Source organism: Pyxicephalus adspersus, chromosome 6 (assembly GCF_032062135.1).
Source record: "Pyxicephalus adspersus chromosome 6, UCB_Pads_2.0, whole genome shotgun sequence".
NCBI lineage: Eukaryota > Metazoa > Chordata > Amphibia > Anura > Pyxicephalidae > Pyxicephalus > Pyxicephalus adspersus.
Window position 1 is genome coordinate 96006183 of NC_092863.1, and position 19026 is coordinate 96025208.

Consider the following 19026-nt stretch of genomic DNA (forward strand, 5'->3'; position numbering starts at 1 on the left):
TTATTTCCCTATTGATGAAAGGACGTCAGGCATGCGCAGAGGACGAAGCCAAGAGCCTCCTGGCATGCGTGATGGATTGCACTCCTATTCATTCTTGATCTCCTAGACCAGGGGTCTGCAAACTCCGGCCTTTAGGCCAGATACAGCCTAAGCGGTAGTTCGTTCTGGCCTATGGCCCCCTGGACGATCCAGTCTAATGCTGGCTGGCAGCCCGCGGCTCCGGGTTGCTGGTGGAACAGCCAGGGGGTGTTAGGAACTACCGGAGCAGGTGCCGCCCCCTTGTATTTGCTCCCTTATTTACCGTGGGCGCCGTTGATACTTCCGCTGTCGCGGTAAATAGGAAAAGCACCCCGAAGGTAAATCCCTCTCCTTCGCAATGCATATACAGAGGAGAGTGATTTCACTTCAGGGGGCATTCCCTGGTGGTGGGCAGAGCCACTAGGGTGGGTCCGGCCTAGTGTGCTCCCGCCCACCCCATAAATGGCCCTAAAACTTTGCTGACCCCTGTCCTAGACGATCGAGAATAAAGGGGGATGTGCTGCACCATTTTTTTTTTTTTTTAAATGTTGCATTTAACACAAACAAACAGAATTTTTACTTTAAATAAGAGGGTTGTCCACCCTTTTATGTAAACGGAAAATTCTGAGTTTAGGTACCTTCATGGAGAAAACTAATAAAAACACTGAATCACTGTACTCATCTGGTAAGAACTTTAAGGGACCCCTTTACAAAAAGAATTTTTTTTATCTTAAAACAAAATTAATATTAGTGTAAGAGAAAAGATTGATAATATTGCCAATCTGTCCAATTTGCATTTCAATTCAAGCAAACTTGAATATACTTGATTAACCCACCATTGCTCATCAGTGATTTCCAGTAAATGAATAAACATGACAGCGTGTTGAAAATGATATAATACAATATGTAGAGGCTTTATTTTTTTAATTAACTTTTAGATGTTTTTATGGCTTTGAGCAAAGACAAAATAAAATAAAATCCTTTCTGATTATACAGTCAATCTGTAGGAATCAGTTTATCTATAATGTCAGATTTTTTTTTTTCCAGCAGCATTTATATCCAGTCTTTACAAAATACACTTCATCCTGTACAGATGTGAAATTCCATATATATGTACATACATACAGAGATTACAGGCCAGCTTGTCTGCAACAATAGACCTTTATATTACATGAATGTTAATGTTTATCCAAGTCATATATACATTCATATATATAGATAATATATATTTATGTATAACTAAAATACAAACAGGGAAACATCACATTGCCAATAGAATTTCATTTGGTTTGATTGGTAAATACACTCCTTTTGCAATACTGGTTTTCTTTATTTACTGATCCAGTTTTGTGAAAGCATTTTCTTAAAATGAAAATGATATTCATAGCAATAATAATAATATTAATAATAATACCATCACTCTAATAATGTATAGTTTTTTGTGTTAAAAAACTTGATATTATATCATAGAATGTTCTAATCACTTTGGGGATGCAGATTCACTTCTTATTAACCAAGCAAAACATATTCTATAGGGTCTATTTTTAAAGCAAGGAATCTGACATTCCCTTGAACATTCCCTGGTGGGTAATCTTCCAGGTTCATGAATTTCAATGGCAGTACTTGATTTTCTATCAGGGATTGTAAGAACCAATGCTTTATAAACAGACCCCTATGTATTTTAGAACAGCGGTCGCCAACTGGTGGTCCGCAGCTCTGGCTGGTGCGCCCCAGAGTGGGGTCAGGTGAAGGACCCCACTGGGAAGGCACCCTGGCCAGAGTCGCGGACCATGTCTTCTGTGCGGATTGTAGGCTCAGGGTGGTAGGCGGGTTGTGTCCTTGGACCAGACTCAAACCTGCGATGGGAGAGTGGAAGGGTTCTGGCATCATGACGTCACTATGGGGGAAGCTTCTTCCCTTTGAGTGACACCCGCCTCTCCGAACATGCGTGGTCGGGAGCTGGTAGATTTAGTTGTCCGTGGGTCAGAAAACATTGGCGACTACTGTTTTGGACTACCTACTTAAGATCCATATATAGAATATAAATAATTTTGATTTGTAAAGCAGCATGAGTAGTAAATTTATTTTTCTTTGTGCAAAAGATTAAGAAATAAACTTGCAGTAAACTATTTTGTGCAAAAACTAAATACAATATTGCATAACTTCTATGATATCATCATACCTCAGTGAATATTGGACCCTACACACAGAAATGTCCTAATAATAAAATTATAGCATGAGCCTATATTGTAGGCTTTCTTTATTTTTGGAAATGATAAATCTGTTACTCTCAATTGTTCATCTTCACAGTGCTGTAAAGGATAACACACTTCTCAATGAACCATACAAAGAGAAACCATGCAATACATGTCCAAGCTGACTAAGTATATAAAACTTTATCTTTATAGCCAGTTCATACTCCACCAACAAAAAGTTGTATAGCAACATGCACATATAATACCTACATTAAATATAATGTCAATGGGGCTAAATAATATAATCATAAAAGTAAAATGATTTTTCAATAAAAACAATTGCATATGTTAAATTAGAGAAAGTAAATGCTATTAAAAGGAAATTGTAGTAAATATTATGTTCAATTTCAATGAAAAATAAGTGAATTATACAATCCTAAATATATTTTGCAACAAATTAATTAATAGAAAAATAAAAATAAAATAAAAGGCAAAAATTCTACAGAATATAGAATAAAATAATAGAAATGTAGTTGAGCTGAATCTCATTTCTTTGTCGATTTTAATTTAAATTCACATTATGTTGTACTTATTTTCTCTGAGTATTTCATAGTCCTTTTTTATCATATTAAAGCAAAAATAATAACTAAAAAAATAAACAAAGAAAACTTTGATTTTTAATGTTATAACCTCCCTGATCACACGTCCCATTGATCATGTCGGGGACGTAAGACCAAGGGACAGAGATGCCGGGCGGACATCGCCAGAGGATGTCGCGGGCTCCTCGAGACCAGGTAAGTCTCTTACAATGCCACCCAGAATGTGGCTCTGAATTACCACTTTTGGTACTGAGAATTAACCCAGAGCCATACTTGGGAAAACCACCAGGTTAAACAAATTATTTGAATTTTATGCGTATTCTTTCTCTTTAAATCTAACACTAAAATTATTGTTATTCTTGTTCAACTCACCTAACCTAACTAGCTTGAGTCTAATGTTATATATATTTGTGCAGCATCATATTTGCTTACCTGTGCATGCGTTCTAAATCTAAGCCACTCATTACACATTTACTGTTTGCTTTGTGTGAATAAACTAGTTTTAAAGGCTTTTTTTGTTCCATTTGGTTTATAAATGCCATTCAAAATTTTTCATTGAAGAAACCAAACAGATAAGGTAACCTAATAAAGGACAACATTTAAAGATGTAAAAAATAAGTAGTAATATAATAATTCTATATTAATAAGTATAGAAACTCAAGCATTACAAAATATTTAGCAATTGATTTTCTGTATTCCATTAATGCACTTAACAAGATCCTCATTTGACTAACAAGTAAAACGGAGAAATGCACCCTTTCTGAGTTCTAAAACAATTGGGACACAATTCACAAGTAGCTGAAAAAAATAGACATCCCTGTCCTCATATTTTTTGTAATTAAAAAAGAAAAAATTGGGAGTACATGGCATACTTAAAGTGGAACTAAAAGTACAAATTAAAAATTGTGACCAGGCAGGTCTTATATTGCTGTAGGGCATGTCCCTTTTGCAAAAATATAACCATACCTGCCTGATGGCGGTTTTTATTACCCCACCTTCTTCCTCTCTTCTGGATACCTAATTTTGGCTTGATTGGCCTGTGCTTGGATGATGTACCTCCCATGCCTAGCCAATCAAGAAATAGAAGTGTAAAACTTCCAAGGGACGCCAAGCAATGTTAGGAGGAACCTTAGCTGAGAAACTTTTTTTTAGCATGGCTTCTGTTAACAAGATGGGATTGCTTACTCAGCTGCTTTAAAACAATTAAGGAAACATTGAATAACGCTTGGATGTTCAAAACTTATCTAACTGATGACCACCGATGATTAGAAACAACTACATTCCCTTGATGTTAAAGCAGAACTAAACCGAAAACAAAAAAATTACACTTACCTTTAATCCTGCAGGTCCCTCGATGGCGCTGGTCCGTCCTGCGATCTGGTCCTGCATCGTCCAGGAATTCCTCATTGTTCCGACACTGGGGAAGTGCTGGGCGCCCCCATCTTCATTTTTCACTTTCTTCTTCTTCTTTCTTGGCACGTCACCCGCTCTTGCACTGTGCAAGTGTGAGATCGGGTGACGTAGCCTGCTGTAAAGGGGAAGTAAAAGAGAGCCAATCTTACTGTATTTGCGTCTCTTTCCCTTAATAGAAAAAATGACCCAGAGCTTCCCGGGATGCGTTACTTAGCTATCCCAGGAGGCTCTGTGCTCCCATTCAGTCTTGATCGCCTAGGCAATAATTCAAACTAATGCTGCAAACAAGGCTAGGCAGTGTTTAGGCCTGCCAAAATTATTCTACAGTCAATATTTGTATAGAGCAGAGGAAGATTTCTAGCTGTCTGCATACTGCTGTAAAGTTTTGTTTTTACTTCCTATCCTAAATTCTTAACTGGAAATAGGATTAAATTTCTCCAATGTGAACAAAATTTTAATTTCTAAAGAGTTAGCCCACTGGAAGATTTTACCGCACCTATTGCTCCTAACAGAACTCAGAACCGTTGGGTTACTCATAACTTTCTGTCATAGTGACAATGGTGCAAGGGCAAATAAAGGTGGTTAATCTCCCCAGAAGTCACAGACAGCAATATGATCCCTACTTTACCTAAAACTAAAAAAAAAAATTAAAGTATATATGTTTTAGGAGCAACTATGCTCATGCATGTATGTTTACATAAACAGTTACCTATGGTCCCACTGGTCATTCTCAGGGTAATTATTACATTATCATTTACGATAGTAAAGAGTTTTGCAGTTTGAATATCTAGCCCAATGTTTCTTGACCATTTTAACATAGGAAATACTGTTCAGGTCTTTAGGGAATCCCTGCCCTGCTCTAATTACTATACTCAGAGCCCACAGTGCATTATTGTGGAGTTAACTAGCAAGAATGTCTCCAACATTGCTGGCCATTGGGAAGAATGTTACCCTTACAGATAGCCAAAAAATGGTGTCATTGGTAACTGACCTGGGGGATACAAAATGTTCTTTGCACATGGAACCCCTAGCAATCTCTAGAGGAACTGTACGGTTCCATGGAACCTTGGTTGAGAAACACTGCTCTAGCCCGAAGCTTTAATAAAAAAATTGCTCAGAAACAATATACATTGGATGTATTTTTAGAATACCCAATAAATGTTGATGTGTTTTGAGACTTACTATATTTATAATAAAAATTTAAAATTTTTGAATATCAATTGGTATGAATCTGGTACACACATAAGTAGTGAATGATTAGAACCGCCATTAGGTTTTATGAGTAGAACCTCATAAGCCAATTTTCCTGTCTATGACACAACATAATAGGATAAAAAGTTTGGGAAAGTGATTTTAAAAAGTAAAAGTTTAGCTTTTAATTGTTCCATGAAATTTGATAAAGAAAACAGTATGCAGTCTTTGATTAAAATTATGATAATACATATGTAACATTTCTAGACCTTGCTACCATACTACTATACCATACTACTGTTCATTGCTACCATACTGCATGGATTTATTTAAAAAAAAAAAAATATTTTTAATTTGCACCTGGACGGCACATAAGAAGAAAAAGGTAAAAGCAGAATTGCATTATAGGTCTTCAATATGAGAGCCTCCAAATAACATTCCCATTGCTTTACAAAAAAAAACCCTGAGCATGCACGATATACTTGATTATGATAAATATCTCTTTTTATCAGTTTGTGCTATCTGGTTTGACAAATAGCTTGGAACTAAAGAAAACACATTAGTCATGTATTTTCTGCCTAAAAACTGCATGATTGCAGAAAGAAGTGACAGATTTTTATGAGTGTTCTAACGATGTGAATGCAAAGATTAAGTATACATTAGCCTAGCTAAGTTATATCTGCATATTTTTTATAATGTGCACACAAGTTATTATTGTCCATCTTTCATAAGCAAATTGAAATAGAGCACACATCCAAGTACTAGCGGACAAAAATAGTGATTTCGGTAACACATAGTATTTGTATATATTTACTTTGTTAAATATGTTTGTATTTGAAAGTGTTTTATATCAATCGGGTTATTATAAAATATTCTTTATGATGTATTGCAGCCAGCAATAAAAGCTTTCAAACTGTAAGCTAGGGCACCAATTTAAAGGCACAAATTGCTCATTGCTCAAGGAACCCCTAGCAATCTCTGGGGGAACCCTAGGGCAGCGGTTGCCAACCAGTGGTCTGTGGTTCTGTCCCCCGTATGGACACAGTCTGACAACTCTCCCATTCCAGGCTCTGACCTGCTTGCCAAATATCCTGGGGGGACAGTAGCACTGGGCCGTGGACACAGCTCCCCATGCATGCGAGGTCCGAGTTCAGTGAATTTAGTGGTCCTTGAGGTTGAGAAGGTAGGAAACCACTGCCCTAGGGTATGGATCTAACCTATAAAATTTCAAATTGATCAAATGCCTACCTAAAACACAATGGGCAAACCTCTTTACATTAAGGCCAATTTACTTTCTTTTTTTAATAATAAAAATAGAATTGATCTTTGGATACTTACTATATCCAAAAAGGAATCATATATTAGTGGATCTCCTGATCATTTTCTAATCTTTTCTGAAGGCCATCTCTGGCTGTGCATTCTATACTGGTTCTGAATTGCCCATATTTTTGGCAGAATTATTTTAAAAGGCCAAGTGCATGGGCTAAATTATTTATACTCAATAAAATGATATCCATTGCCAGGAAAGTGTAGAAAAATATTGTAATAATAATAGGGGAAGATAATTGATGCACACAATGGGTATCCAAGACTAGAGAAGATAGACAGTAGGGAATCTGTGTGATGCAGCAAACCTGAAATAGATTTCTTCATTTACCATTAGCTGGCAAATATTTTCAATCTTGAATCAGACCTAGTCCCGGTTTGCTCGATCATCAAGGTTCTCTATTAATAGCCTATCTTCTCCAGTATTTGAGAGGTCCATTGGGTCAATGAGTACATCTGTCACGTGAGTGGTTTCTAGTTATAAAGAAAGCACAACCTACTGCTCAGTATCAATGGGGACCATTCAAAAGATCCAATCTTCACTATAGCAAGAATTTAAGAATTTGCAGAAAGAGTGCCAAAGGTTGTCTGCATTACAAGCTACAGCCACATAATTCACTTGAGTTATACACATTTTAGTATATAGTGACAATTTAATGACAAAGAACCACTTTTTTGGCTTAAGTTCTTCATCAGACACAGTCATTTGTGGTTAATTTTGAATGATTAAAAATATAACTTTTATTCAGATGTAGGGAAATATTCTGGACCAGCTTCGTAATTGAAATCACAATAAATGAAAATAAACACTCCAAATATACTGCATTGTATTTATATATAATAAACAACATTTTAGGGGATTATTATGTACAATGCCATTGCCACCTACCAGTTTTATACATTTTTGGTACAATAGCTAATTACTTACTTTTTATTTCCAACCAGCCATCTCTGGGATACTGTATTGTATTCAGATGAGGCATACTTAAAATTCAGAAATGTTGACAGAAATAGGACACTATGATTATAGGTCTATTAATTCCCTCTCCTTTGTATTAGATGTTCTGAGTCAGCACTCTTAGAAATGGCCTTCTATATTATTATGAAAAAGGCAGCATGAAAAATGTATTGGGAAGTAGCTGCTGTAAAAATGTAAAATATTAAAGGTTTGTTTACTAGTCAGCTACTCCGGCTCATTCAGAATTAGGAACATGGTCTATACAGTATGGAAGTATGGAAGACGCCATAACAATAAGAAAATAATTATAACAATAATAATCTGAGTGTTATGGGGGGCAATTACGTTGTGAAAATCCAATGCCCATGGGACAAAAGAGATGCCAGTTTATCAATATTTATGGGATTTCTATTTCTTTCCTAGCAGAAACAGGAAAATTTAATTATTTGCAAGCAGTACCGGGCTTGTTATAGGAAAGCCCAGCATGTTTTGCAAAGCATTGTGGCTGCACCTTTTTTTCATTGCTTATTGTAAACTGGGGCTTCGATTCGATACTTTGCAATTGTTCACCCGGGCACCAGCTTTATGATATGGAGAGTGAGAGTTCTCAGGCATGTGTAAGCTTCAAGTTCTTTTTCTCTATGATAGGAAGAAAGTGCCACCAGCTCCAGAGGCAAGCATAAAGTTGACCCTCTGTGGGCAAAGTTACTTATCCTGCGTGTAAAATGGATCATCTACAGACATCTAGTGGATGTTCAGGAATGATCACCTACAACCTCTACTCTACTGTGGTATACCAGGGGGAAATGCTGTGGACATTGGGTCAAGCTGCGACGTCAGAAGAGATGATGTTCTTGTAGGCAGTTGGTGTTAAATGACACCATGCCACTACAGAAAATGCAAATGTGGTTTCACTTTGCCTGTTCCATGCTTTATGAATGTTAACTGAAGGATTAGAAATGCCAAAACTGCTACATTTCCTTGAATCTCATTCTAAGCTAATCTTACTTGATCTTACGTACACCTATGCATACAATATAAGTCCTACAAATATATGTAATTAGATACAATTTTGCCCATAGACACATGGTAATATTTTATCACATGTCTAAGAGGCATTTGTCATACTTTTGTGTTGGCATTCTAGTGGGATTGAATTAGTGGTGTGTACCTATGTACAACCATATACTGGTGAAACGTAAAGTAATTACTTATATATTTGGCTCTTTATCTAAACAAACAAGCATAAGTGCCAGTTACTTAAATTACCTTCCTGTAATATACAATCAAGGCCAATTGCTTATTCTTACAAACCAGAGTTTTGTAAAATAAGTTTATCATATAGTTATATAAATTATCATCTAAGTCTGCAATATGAACACAATTACATGCATTCTTATATTGATATATAAAAATGAGTCACTGTGGCAAATAAATAATCTTGGCTGCCCACACATTTGTGTCATAACAAATATAAAATTGAAATGACATTGGCAACCATGCTGTGCAAACATTTATGTACATAGAGTGAACAAGGATAATTTTTGTCAATTACAAGTATGCATGTAACATTTCTTAGTTCTTTATTGAGTAGGTATTGGCTATGATTCCTGTCTCTTTCACCATTGTCACCAAAGCATGTTTCCCTATTGGAAGTTGTACCTTTTACCTCCTAATCTGGTGACAACTAAAAAACATTGAATTATCCTTTGTTATGTACAAGTAAAGTCAACAGGACCAATGGCAATGGTAAATCTCCCCCAGTGGTTTCCAAAAATCTGCCAATAATAAGGTTGGCTTTTTACATACATTGTAATACTCATTTACTCCCAAAAGCATAGGATTTTATATAGCTAATTAATAGTTTCTTTTCAGTTCCATATGGAATATTAATTTCAGTTTCCTATATTTCTGGATCCCCTGATAATTTTCTCACGTCGCTTTCTATGAAAGTCACCACTGTCTGTGCATACCATACAGATTCTGAATTTTCCAGGTTCAGAAGCACATTTTTTTCTTTTATATAGGTAATTATTATTTTCTTTTCACCTCTATAAAGAATATGAATTTTCAACAATTTGCAATAAACTGGAAGTCAGTTTTTTTTTGTCTGGTTGGGAAGACCTCTCTTCTTGTTCTAGAGATGAAGGAAGCAGGAATCTCCCATTTTAGGGTACACTTACACTTTATTTTATATTTAAACAAAAATGTTTTAATTTGAGAACTGTTGACTTATCTCCGAAACCTGAGCAATTGTTTTGTTGCAGCAAGAAGCAAGTTCAGCCATTGTACTCAAAAATGGACTTCTTAGCAATAACTGAATGTTGATTGAATGTTCATACTTTGAATGTTAGTTAAAGGGAATCAGGATCCCAATCTGAAGTGGAAATCATGATGGGGACTACATATAGTCTATACACTAGTGTTTCTCAACCAGGGTTCTTTTTGAGGTTGCTAAGGGTTCCTTGAACAATAAAATGTATCTATAAAGGGGATATTTTTCTCAATTGCCAGCAATGTACAAGGAATTCTTCCCAGTAAATACTACACTGATATACTGTGAGCGACAGAAATAGTAATTATAGCAGGGGGTTCTGAAAGTTAAGGGGTTTCACCAAGTTAAAAAGACAGAGAAATGCTGCTTTAGATTATTATAGGGGGCATCATATTCAATCTTGTTATTTCAAGTATTCCAGTGTATATTACCTGGTATGAGAGGTTCCATTACACATGATTAAAGGTTCAGTTACATGAGAGCTTTTTTTCCAAAATACATTTTATCATTTGCTTTATTGTTGGAAAAGACACAATTGTTAGTTATTCAAAGACTGTTCCTCAGTGCTAGAATTTGTAAAGAGTACTTCTGTAAAGAGTTTTGACTCAACAAACTTGTTTTAGTACTGAGAGAGCCTTCCAAATACAAGAAAATTCTGATTTTTGTATTTAAATAGTGAAATTAAATACCACTAGATAATCAGAATGTCATTAACCTATATCTACATACATTGGAATCATAACTGTTGCTCATCAACTACACTATTTCATAGTCAATGTTAGGCCAGACTTGTTTACAGCCTTTCATCAATATCCAATGTCAAAACATCAGCATTCCCAGTCTAAAAGATTAAAGATTGCTGACAAAGTTCATTAAACTTTGAAACTTTGAGGCTTCATTTACTGATCTTACAATGACATTAAACAAGTAAAAAACTTCACAACATTGGCATGATATACCAGTCCACAGTCATAACACACTATTGAGAGACCCATCTTAAAATGGAGCAAAATGTCATTATCCATCATACAAAAATAAAGAAGTTTTAATTTAGTTTAAATTCTATAAGCTTATTGAGGCATCTAAACTATTGCAGTAAGTGAAACCTATAGGATCAAGTGTAAATAAATATTTGAACTAGTAAATGCATATGTAGGCTTGGAATACAAACCTTTACATTACAGAGTTTTCCCTTCACCCATGGCTTTTCAGTATCAGATACTTTAAAGTGTCAATACATTTAAAAGAAAAAAAAAACTTTGGCTATTTACATGAGCTATTCACAAGAATTACAGAGAAATTTATAAAAATACCTAGATTTTAGCAGCACTGAAAATATATGTTTTCTTTTTGAGTTGGGGTTAGCATTGTTTCCTGTTAAGTAACCTAACTAAAAATAATGGTGGCTTTACCCCTCTGATACGGTCCTAACAAAAGAGTAAATAACTGAAAATTAAAAAAGCATAAACCATTTCAAGTTTTAGTCTGATACTGAGTGACATACTGATATATTTGTAGTTGGCTTTTAGGTTTGGACTTCACACCTACTCCAACTTCGGTGGACTCAAACCATCGAACGAACCATGTGCCCTCTACTTGTGTGTGGCCTACAATTAAATATAAATAGGTGCTGCTGCCTAGTTCTGTTTTATTTTTTTCTTTATTGCTCGTGATGCTTAGGAGAGGATATGATTGTTTCTGTCTGTAGTTGTATTAACTGTAGTGGGCTTTTTCTGGTGATTAATCCCTGGTCCCAGTGGTATATAGTTGCTGATCTATTTTTGACCTTGGAGGTGACAATACTTATTTGCAGAGGTGATTCTCTAGCTCTAGTCATGGGAATGTAGTGGTCACTATATAATTATAGTAGTGGACACCACCTGACATTGTGTTGGCCCTTGGCTTCTGTGGGGTTGATTACTGTTTGGTCATATCTATGCTTGTTCCTTAACCGTAGCAATATTTACCTAAACTTTTACTTTTTGGCTTGTTACCACTGCCTTTAGACAAGTTCTTGGCCTTACCAATGATTACTACTTGGATCCAGTGTCAGTGATCAGTCCTTGGGCATGGTTTGAAGAAGAGCATTGTCCCTATGTATATTGATAGTAGTAAGTCAATGGGGAGGTCATGGAGTTTTAGTCCTTGGGTCAAAAAGCTAAGTTGTAAAGTCCAGCTTCCTGTCAACACTAGTTAGCCCCCTGGGCAAGTAGTGATAAATCATTATTTGTACCAGGGGTCACTTTAGGGTCTAGTAGTTGTCAATGCCAGGCTGTAGTTTTGGCCACCCAATGTTCAGTAGGGGTCAGACCTTGGACCTAATGGTAATCACTTACTGGCCTTTGTGGGGTTCAGTACGTGGCACTTGTAACCTTCAATGCTATGATTTAAAAGTAGTTACTATCAGTGGGTATTCCATTTTTCCAAAGGTCACACATTCCTGTGTATCATAGTTGTCTTTCTCTATATCCATTATAATGTTTATTATCCTTAAGATATCAAGAGTGGAAGTCTGTTCTATGGCCTAGTGGTGGTCTTTGTATCTTATGACAGTCTGTCCTTGTGTAAAATACCAGCCCTGTGCTGGTCCCTGTAGCCATCAATGACCTGTTCATTGCCCTTTTGCTGGCTGCTGTATCCAAAGGTCCATACCTAATGGTGTTCCCTGTGTCAGTAATGATCAGTCTTTGAGTCTGGATGGGGTAAGGTACCTGGCAACTTACAGAACCACACTTCCTCACTCCTCCTATTGACATGCCAGAACACATTGACCTGCAAGTTATGGCGTACCTCCAACCTCATTTGTATTGGCTAAAGGCATGGACCTTGCTCAGAGCTGTGTAATGTGATCTATTATGAGATGATAAAAAGAAAAAGTGGTGCAGAATATAGAAGTATAGATGTGACCACTGGAAGGATATCAGGTCCAAAATAGTTCCACTCAACTAGGTAACCTGATGTCCAGTATTTGTCAAGTCCCGATTTTATTGTATTCATGAGTATATCTAGACGTAAAACATGGTAATATAATTTTTCAGGTAAGTGTCCATGTCTTTGAAGTGTTCCTCCATAATATGAACTAAATAAAAAGCAAAAGTATCATGGAATCTGCTTGTGGTAAAGGAATCTCAACTCTTAATCCCTGAGAAATGAAAAAGCAGCTGATTTACCTTGCCGAAATTAAATATACATTTTTAACGGATTATAACATCACCCTAAGCCTAGCATAATAATTCAAAGAGCAATGCTCAAAAAGTAATGCTTCTTTTCTTCGCCAAGTGTCCTATTCCTTTTCATCGTATTCTTAACTGCACATGGACTCTCCATATCAAACTTTATAAAATGGAAAATTATGAAAAATTACAACCTAAAAGAGCACAGTGCAAATTATTTGAAACCATTTCTATGAAGTTATTTCTTAAAGTCAAACATTGGGCTTCTATGGTGGCCCCAAGTGCCTAGATGAATTCCCAGTTTATAGTTACCAAATTTGGAAGCATTTGTAATGGACGTTCTTTGGTCAGTCTTGACATAGATTGACCACTGCCTATATGGTCAATACTTGGGATGTCTCCTCCTGCTCCTGTGCCTATCTATTGCCCACAAACTGTGAATAATGCATGCAATGGTCATAAGAACAGCAGGAGGCAGGCCGAGGATTGATCCCAAAGGTTTTCATTATTATTAGTATATTAGAGCATTTTGATTTGAGGAATACCTTGGTTCTGAAGATAAAGTGGGAATACTAGCAGTCACCTAGAGGTTCACCAATTACTTTTCAATGTAGTTGTGAATTCCATAAGTTCTTTAACATATGGAAGCCACATGAAACAAAAAAATCATTTATTTCATATATTCAAGTTCTTAGAAATGAGAGTCTTCTTACAAATGTCCAGGTTAGAGTGTATTTTAGGAAAAGCTTACTTGAGTTTGAAGAAAAGTGTCCTTGGAAGTTCTCACCATTGAACCAATGTTCTAATGTAGCCTGTAGTCTAAAGCTCAACTCTGTGAAGAAAGCCACAGAGATAAAACCAAAAATGCTTTACATTTAAACACATTACTGTATATACAGGGTACTGATCCCTATCTATAGTCAATACCGCCTTTGCTATTTCACTACAGTATATTACAGTCTTGTACTTAAAAATGTGATTCTATACATAATCTCAACAAAAGGCATAGGAGTGTAGTATCAGAATCTCTCATTTAAAACATTGCACATGGTCGTCAGTAAAGCTTTGTCTCCATTGCTTGATTTGTTATCTATACATAAAGCATATTATTTACAGCCTTAAAAAAAGATTCTATGGCAAATGTGATCTAATTACACAGGGTTTGTTTTGCAGAAATGTAGTTACAGGTATGTACAACTAGTATACAGTATACTATTCAGTACAAATGTCATGATGACCCACTTGAATAAATATATATAGCTAGACGATTTTAGGCACAAATGATAACTAAACTTCAGAAGACAGAAATCACCTAAATCACAAGACTAGTTTAAGGTTAGACATTGAATTTAGCATTCACAAAACAGTTGATCCCTGTTTTTTTTCCTTTCCTTACTGCCCACCCCATTGTTTAAAAAGACACCTAATAAATTTGATAACTATTGGCTAAGCTTTTTATACTACATGCCTTAGGATATACTGATCCTTTACATCATACACAGAGAGCAAACCGTGCGTTTCTCAACAGCATAGTGAAGTTATATTTTTTGGAAATGATCATGGAACATCTAAAGACGTGACATAGAGATGTCTCAATGTATATATCACAAGAAACCCACAAATGGTAGACAAACAACTAGTGTTCTAGAATTTTGTTCAGACAAACAATAGTTTTTCATTACATTCTCAAAATTTTGAGATAATACATTATTTTTCCTTTGTGATCCATATGTTGGATTCAGTAAGATTTTGCTTTAAGAAAAGCCATGCAGTAGACATGTGCAGTACTTATGACAAAAAAAAAAAAACAAAAACAAAAAGAAACCAAAACAACATTTAGGTGAAAGAAGTCAGAGGATCTGGTTTACATTTTTTTTGCAGTGGACATGTTGTATATACAAAGGGCATGCAGTTTAAGTCTTTACAACAAGGGGAACATTTTTTTTTCAAGCACACAGGCTAATATTAGTCTTTGAAATAGGAAAAATTATAGGCAATAGGGGTCAAATATTAACTGAAATCAAAAAAACTACAATAAATATTTTTCTACTCTGAATCACCTATGGCAGTCCCCAATATGTAGATCACCAGTGATAGAGATGCCCCTTAAAAGGCCTTCCCTTTTTTTAATGGCTTGTGGAGAAAATCCCCCAGTTAAATGTTTGAGACTAAATAGAGAATACACACTAGACTACCAAAACTATGTCACAGAGCCCATGAATCATTAAATGGCAATGGTGAAAATATTAGGACATCTAAAGAAATATTGAAGGGTCATTCTCCTTTCTCAATGGAGGAAGAAATTGTTTCACTGAACTCCAGGCAAACAGGTAAACTCATAAAGGAAACTGAAATATGGGAGCTCGTTTACCTGCTACAGGTTTTTACATCTGCCCATCTATTCCTGAGATTTAGCCCAGATAGACAGCTTAGTCAGGTTTGGGTCTTTTCTTGAATGCATTTAAAGCAAATGAAGATTATTTGATTCAAGTATAAACCTAAAGCACAAAGGGGACCATCAATACTAACATTTAAACAGTAATCAACAGAAATAGCAATAAATGTACAATGAATACATCTATGGTGTGTTATTTTGAAATGTCTATGTAAAAGGGGGAAGATTCAAATTGCAAGGGCTCCATCTGTATTTTTTCACTCTTATTACAGGTTAAAGTATTTTGTACTTTTTAGCTGGTTGTGTAGGGTCACGGAAAAGTTCTTTAGTGAATTAATATTGATCACCAATAGATGGCGTTGTGTCCTCATGTCTTTTGTCTCTAACTGCAAGGGTTTGTTACACACTTTACATGAGGACACATTGACATCTACTGGTGTGACCCCAATATAAACTTTTTTTATGGCATTTTTAAAGTTTTTCCTCAAGTATATACATTAAATACAAACTCTGGGCAGATATTGCAGTTCTGTATTATTCTCTATTATTATAATTTTTACAACAAAACCTTTATTGAAAAAAAAGCACACCCAGTATCTCCTTCTTACAATCCCCTGGTTAGCATAGATTCGACTGGGAAAGTGAGAAGCAGCCCAAGGTGCCAATCAGTTTTAATGCACTGCTCATGTGCTAACAAGGAATATGGGGAGAGCAGAATGACTGAATGGTAAGCTCATTGGTATGCTGCTTTCCATTGAACTATATCCAGTAACAGGCCAAGGACAAGACCAGCAAATGTCACTTTCTGCAACAGAGAAAATTCAAGTCTCCTGTTTTGCCAGACAGAGCTGTGCTCTGTGCTAAATTTGTGTAAATCTCAGGACTTAATGGACAGAAATACAAATCCTTTGACAATACAAAACATCCCACACAGCTTTATATTTAGACGTATCTCCGGAGTTCAACTGAAGTGGCTTAATTTTCTGAATTAAAGATCTCAACCCCACATTTGGCTGCCCAGAACTGGAAAAATGATGTCCCCACCCTGTACCATGTTCTAATAGTGCATTTCTACCTTTGTATTGAGTGGTCGGAGTACTAAAGCATTGAAGCCAGATTCAGCCAGAAATGTATCAAACCATCTTACCTTTCCCTTAAATTCTAAGCAAGCTGCACTTTCATGAAGATGGCCATTTCTGGACCTAAGTACACACATGCAAAGACTGATGCATTTTGATTGCCGATTCGTCTTTCTAATCTGACCCCTAATGACTATAAAAGGATTTACGAAGATAATTACATACTTGCCAACAGTCCTCAGTTTCTCGGCATTTTCCTGACCTCTTCTTATTGTTTGGATTTTTCCATAAATTTTGTTGTGCGTCAGTTCTGAGCCATGTCAGGGCATTCAAGTGCAGAACTGGACAGATCAGAGGTCAGGCCACATGGGTTACAATTTTGTGATCCAGAAATGTTGGCAAATAGTCACCATTTAGGTTTGATGATAACACAGAACAAATGGTAATTATTAAACCTAATCAAGCAGTAATGTATGTGCTACATTAAAAGATGGACAGGCACTGATCTACAACATTATAATATGCATTCATTTTTTGTGACATTATAATGTACAAGATGAGAAAGAAAAAAAAAAACGAAATAATTACCAGTCATTTGGAATGATGGTAATTGCTCGTTGTATGTAAATGTAATTCTCTCTTGATAATTAAGAAAATTAAAGTGAATGAATTGGAAATGTCTACTCAAAGAGAAAAAAAATTACAAAAATGTTTTTAATGTTTAAAATAAAGGAAGACACATATATATGTTTATGAATATATATCCATAGAAGTTTTAGTGCTAATTAGTTCATATATATAGATTTATTTTTTAATTTTTTTTTACATTCTTTATGTATGGTTGATCCATCTAAGGTATTTCCTCATAATAGATATTAGGATTCTATATATTAAAACAGTTTTTGGGCTGTTTTCAGTTTAATTCAGTGTTGTCTTTATGTACAGGTAAGAGGCATCATAAATTTGAAGCATAACGTGGTTTGTCTGTGTCTGTATCTGTGGTTGGTCCTGTAGTGGAATCCTTGCTGGGGGCCGGGGCTGACGTGGATGGCTGGGCTGGTGCCCCAACCCGGGCAGGAGGCAAAGCTCCTGAAGACATCTGTCGAAACAGGGCCACCCGAGGAGGGACATTGCTCCGGCTTCCAGACTGAGCACCTGAAGGCTGCAAATTTGATACTGGTTGTGGTAGGGAAGCTAAAGACTCCCCTACGGTTGGGTGTGGTTTAGTCACTAGAGGAGAGATCTCATGGGGCAAAGAAGGCTGCGAAGCAGACAGGGGCCTTACTTCTCTTGTTAGGTTAGAGTTTGGTAGACCTTGAGTGCTCTTGTGAGCTTCATTGACGGACGATGAACCGGATATTGACTTCTGCTGTTGCTGCTGCTGTTGCTGTTGCTGTTGTAATAATGAAAGTTGTGAAGCGGTAGGGGAAATGTATTGAAATGTTCGACCAGCCAGTGGACTTTGTACGGAAGGACTGCAAATAGCTGTTGAGAAAGATGGTGAAAACATAGCCGCTTGTTGCGGTGTCTGTGGACTGGGTGTGGGAGATTGCAGATTCCCATGAGACAGACTGTTTGCAGTATAAACAGGGGGAGATTGGGTCCTCATTCTCAGCGATGAGCTGGTACTAGAATTTAGAGCTGGAAGTTGCTGGTAGCTAACTGAGGGAGCCCCCTCTATCATCTCCCTGTCCTGTTTCACAATCTGCTTCAGTATCTCGCTCTCCTGGTTGTTGAATACTCCTGTGTTGAGGTCCTTTTGAAACCGTTGCTGTAGAATAGAGTTCTTCTTCCCTGTAGAAACACAAGATTTTTTTTAATTATATGTTCCATTAGAAATTATTTCGGGAAGACAATAACATTTTTATGCTGCAGTTTACTACTTTGAGAAACTCGCCATTCCATAATGATCTAGAGGTGCCCATAGGATCATTATACCATTTGGAATGTTGAATCAGCAAATATGTTGGGTGTGAGCGTCCATATTTGCTAAAAGCAAACACGCTAAAAAGTTATTTGCAAGCTGGGTGCAAACATTTCCAAATTTCACTAAAGCATAGCAAAATTCGGTCACAGCAGTAGGTAGAATCAATATGAAAACATGATGTTTGCTAATTACTGGCAACTAAATGAACTCTACTGTTGCTTTGAATGCTTTGAATCCAGGAGATAAGAGTAGCAGTACTAACACAAAAATGCATTTTATATTTTTTTTTTTACACACAAACCACTCATTTTCTTTAAGAGGTAAATCAAAAGGGGAAGGGGTGACAAAACTTTTCATTATGTCTGACAAGGAACAAAATAAACAAAATACAAAGTGATAGAAGAGAGAGATTTACACAGATTACAAGAAATAAACTGTATGAACTATTGTGAATAAAGTTTGGTATATTTGAAAAAA

General features: G+C 36.2%; 1 protein-coding gene across 1 annotated transcript in view; it reads right to left on the minus strand.

Annotated features, from left to right (window-relative positions):
* Nucleotides 1-925: 925 nt before the first annotated feature.
* Nucleotides 926-19026, minus strand: part of HCN1 (hyperpolarization activated cyclic nucleotide gated potassium channel 1) — a 264559-nt gene continuing 246458 nt past the window's right edge. Inside the window, exon 8 of the mRNA XM_072416681.1 lies at nt 926-18416. Within this exon, the coding sequence (XP_072272782.1) occupies nt 17578-18416 (839 nt within the window). The 3' untranslated portion in view covers nt 926-17577. The remainder of the gene's footprint in view (nt 18417-19026) is intronic.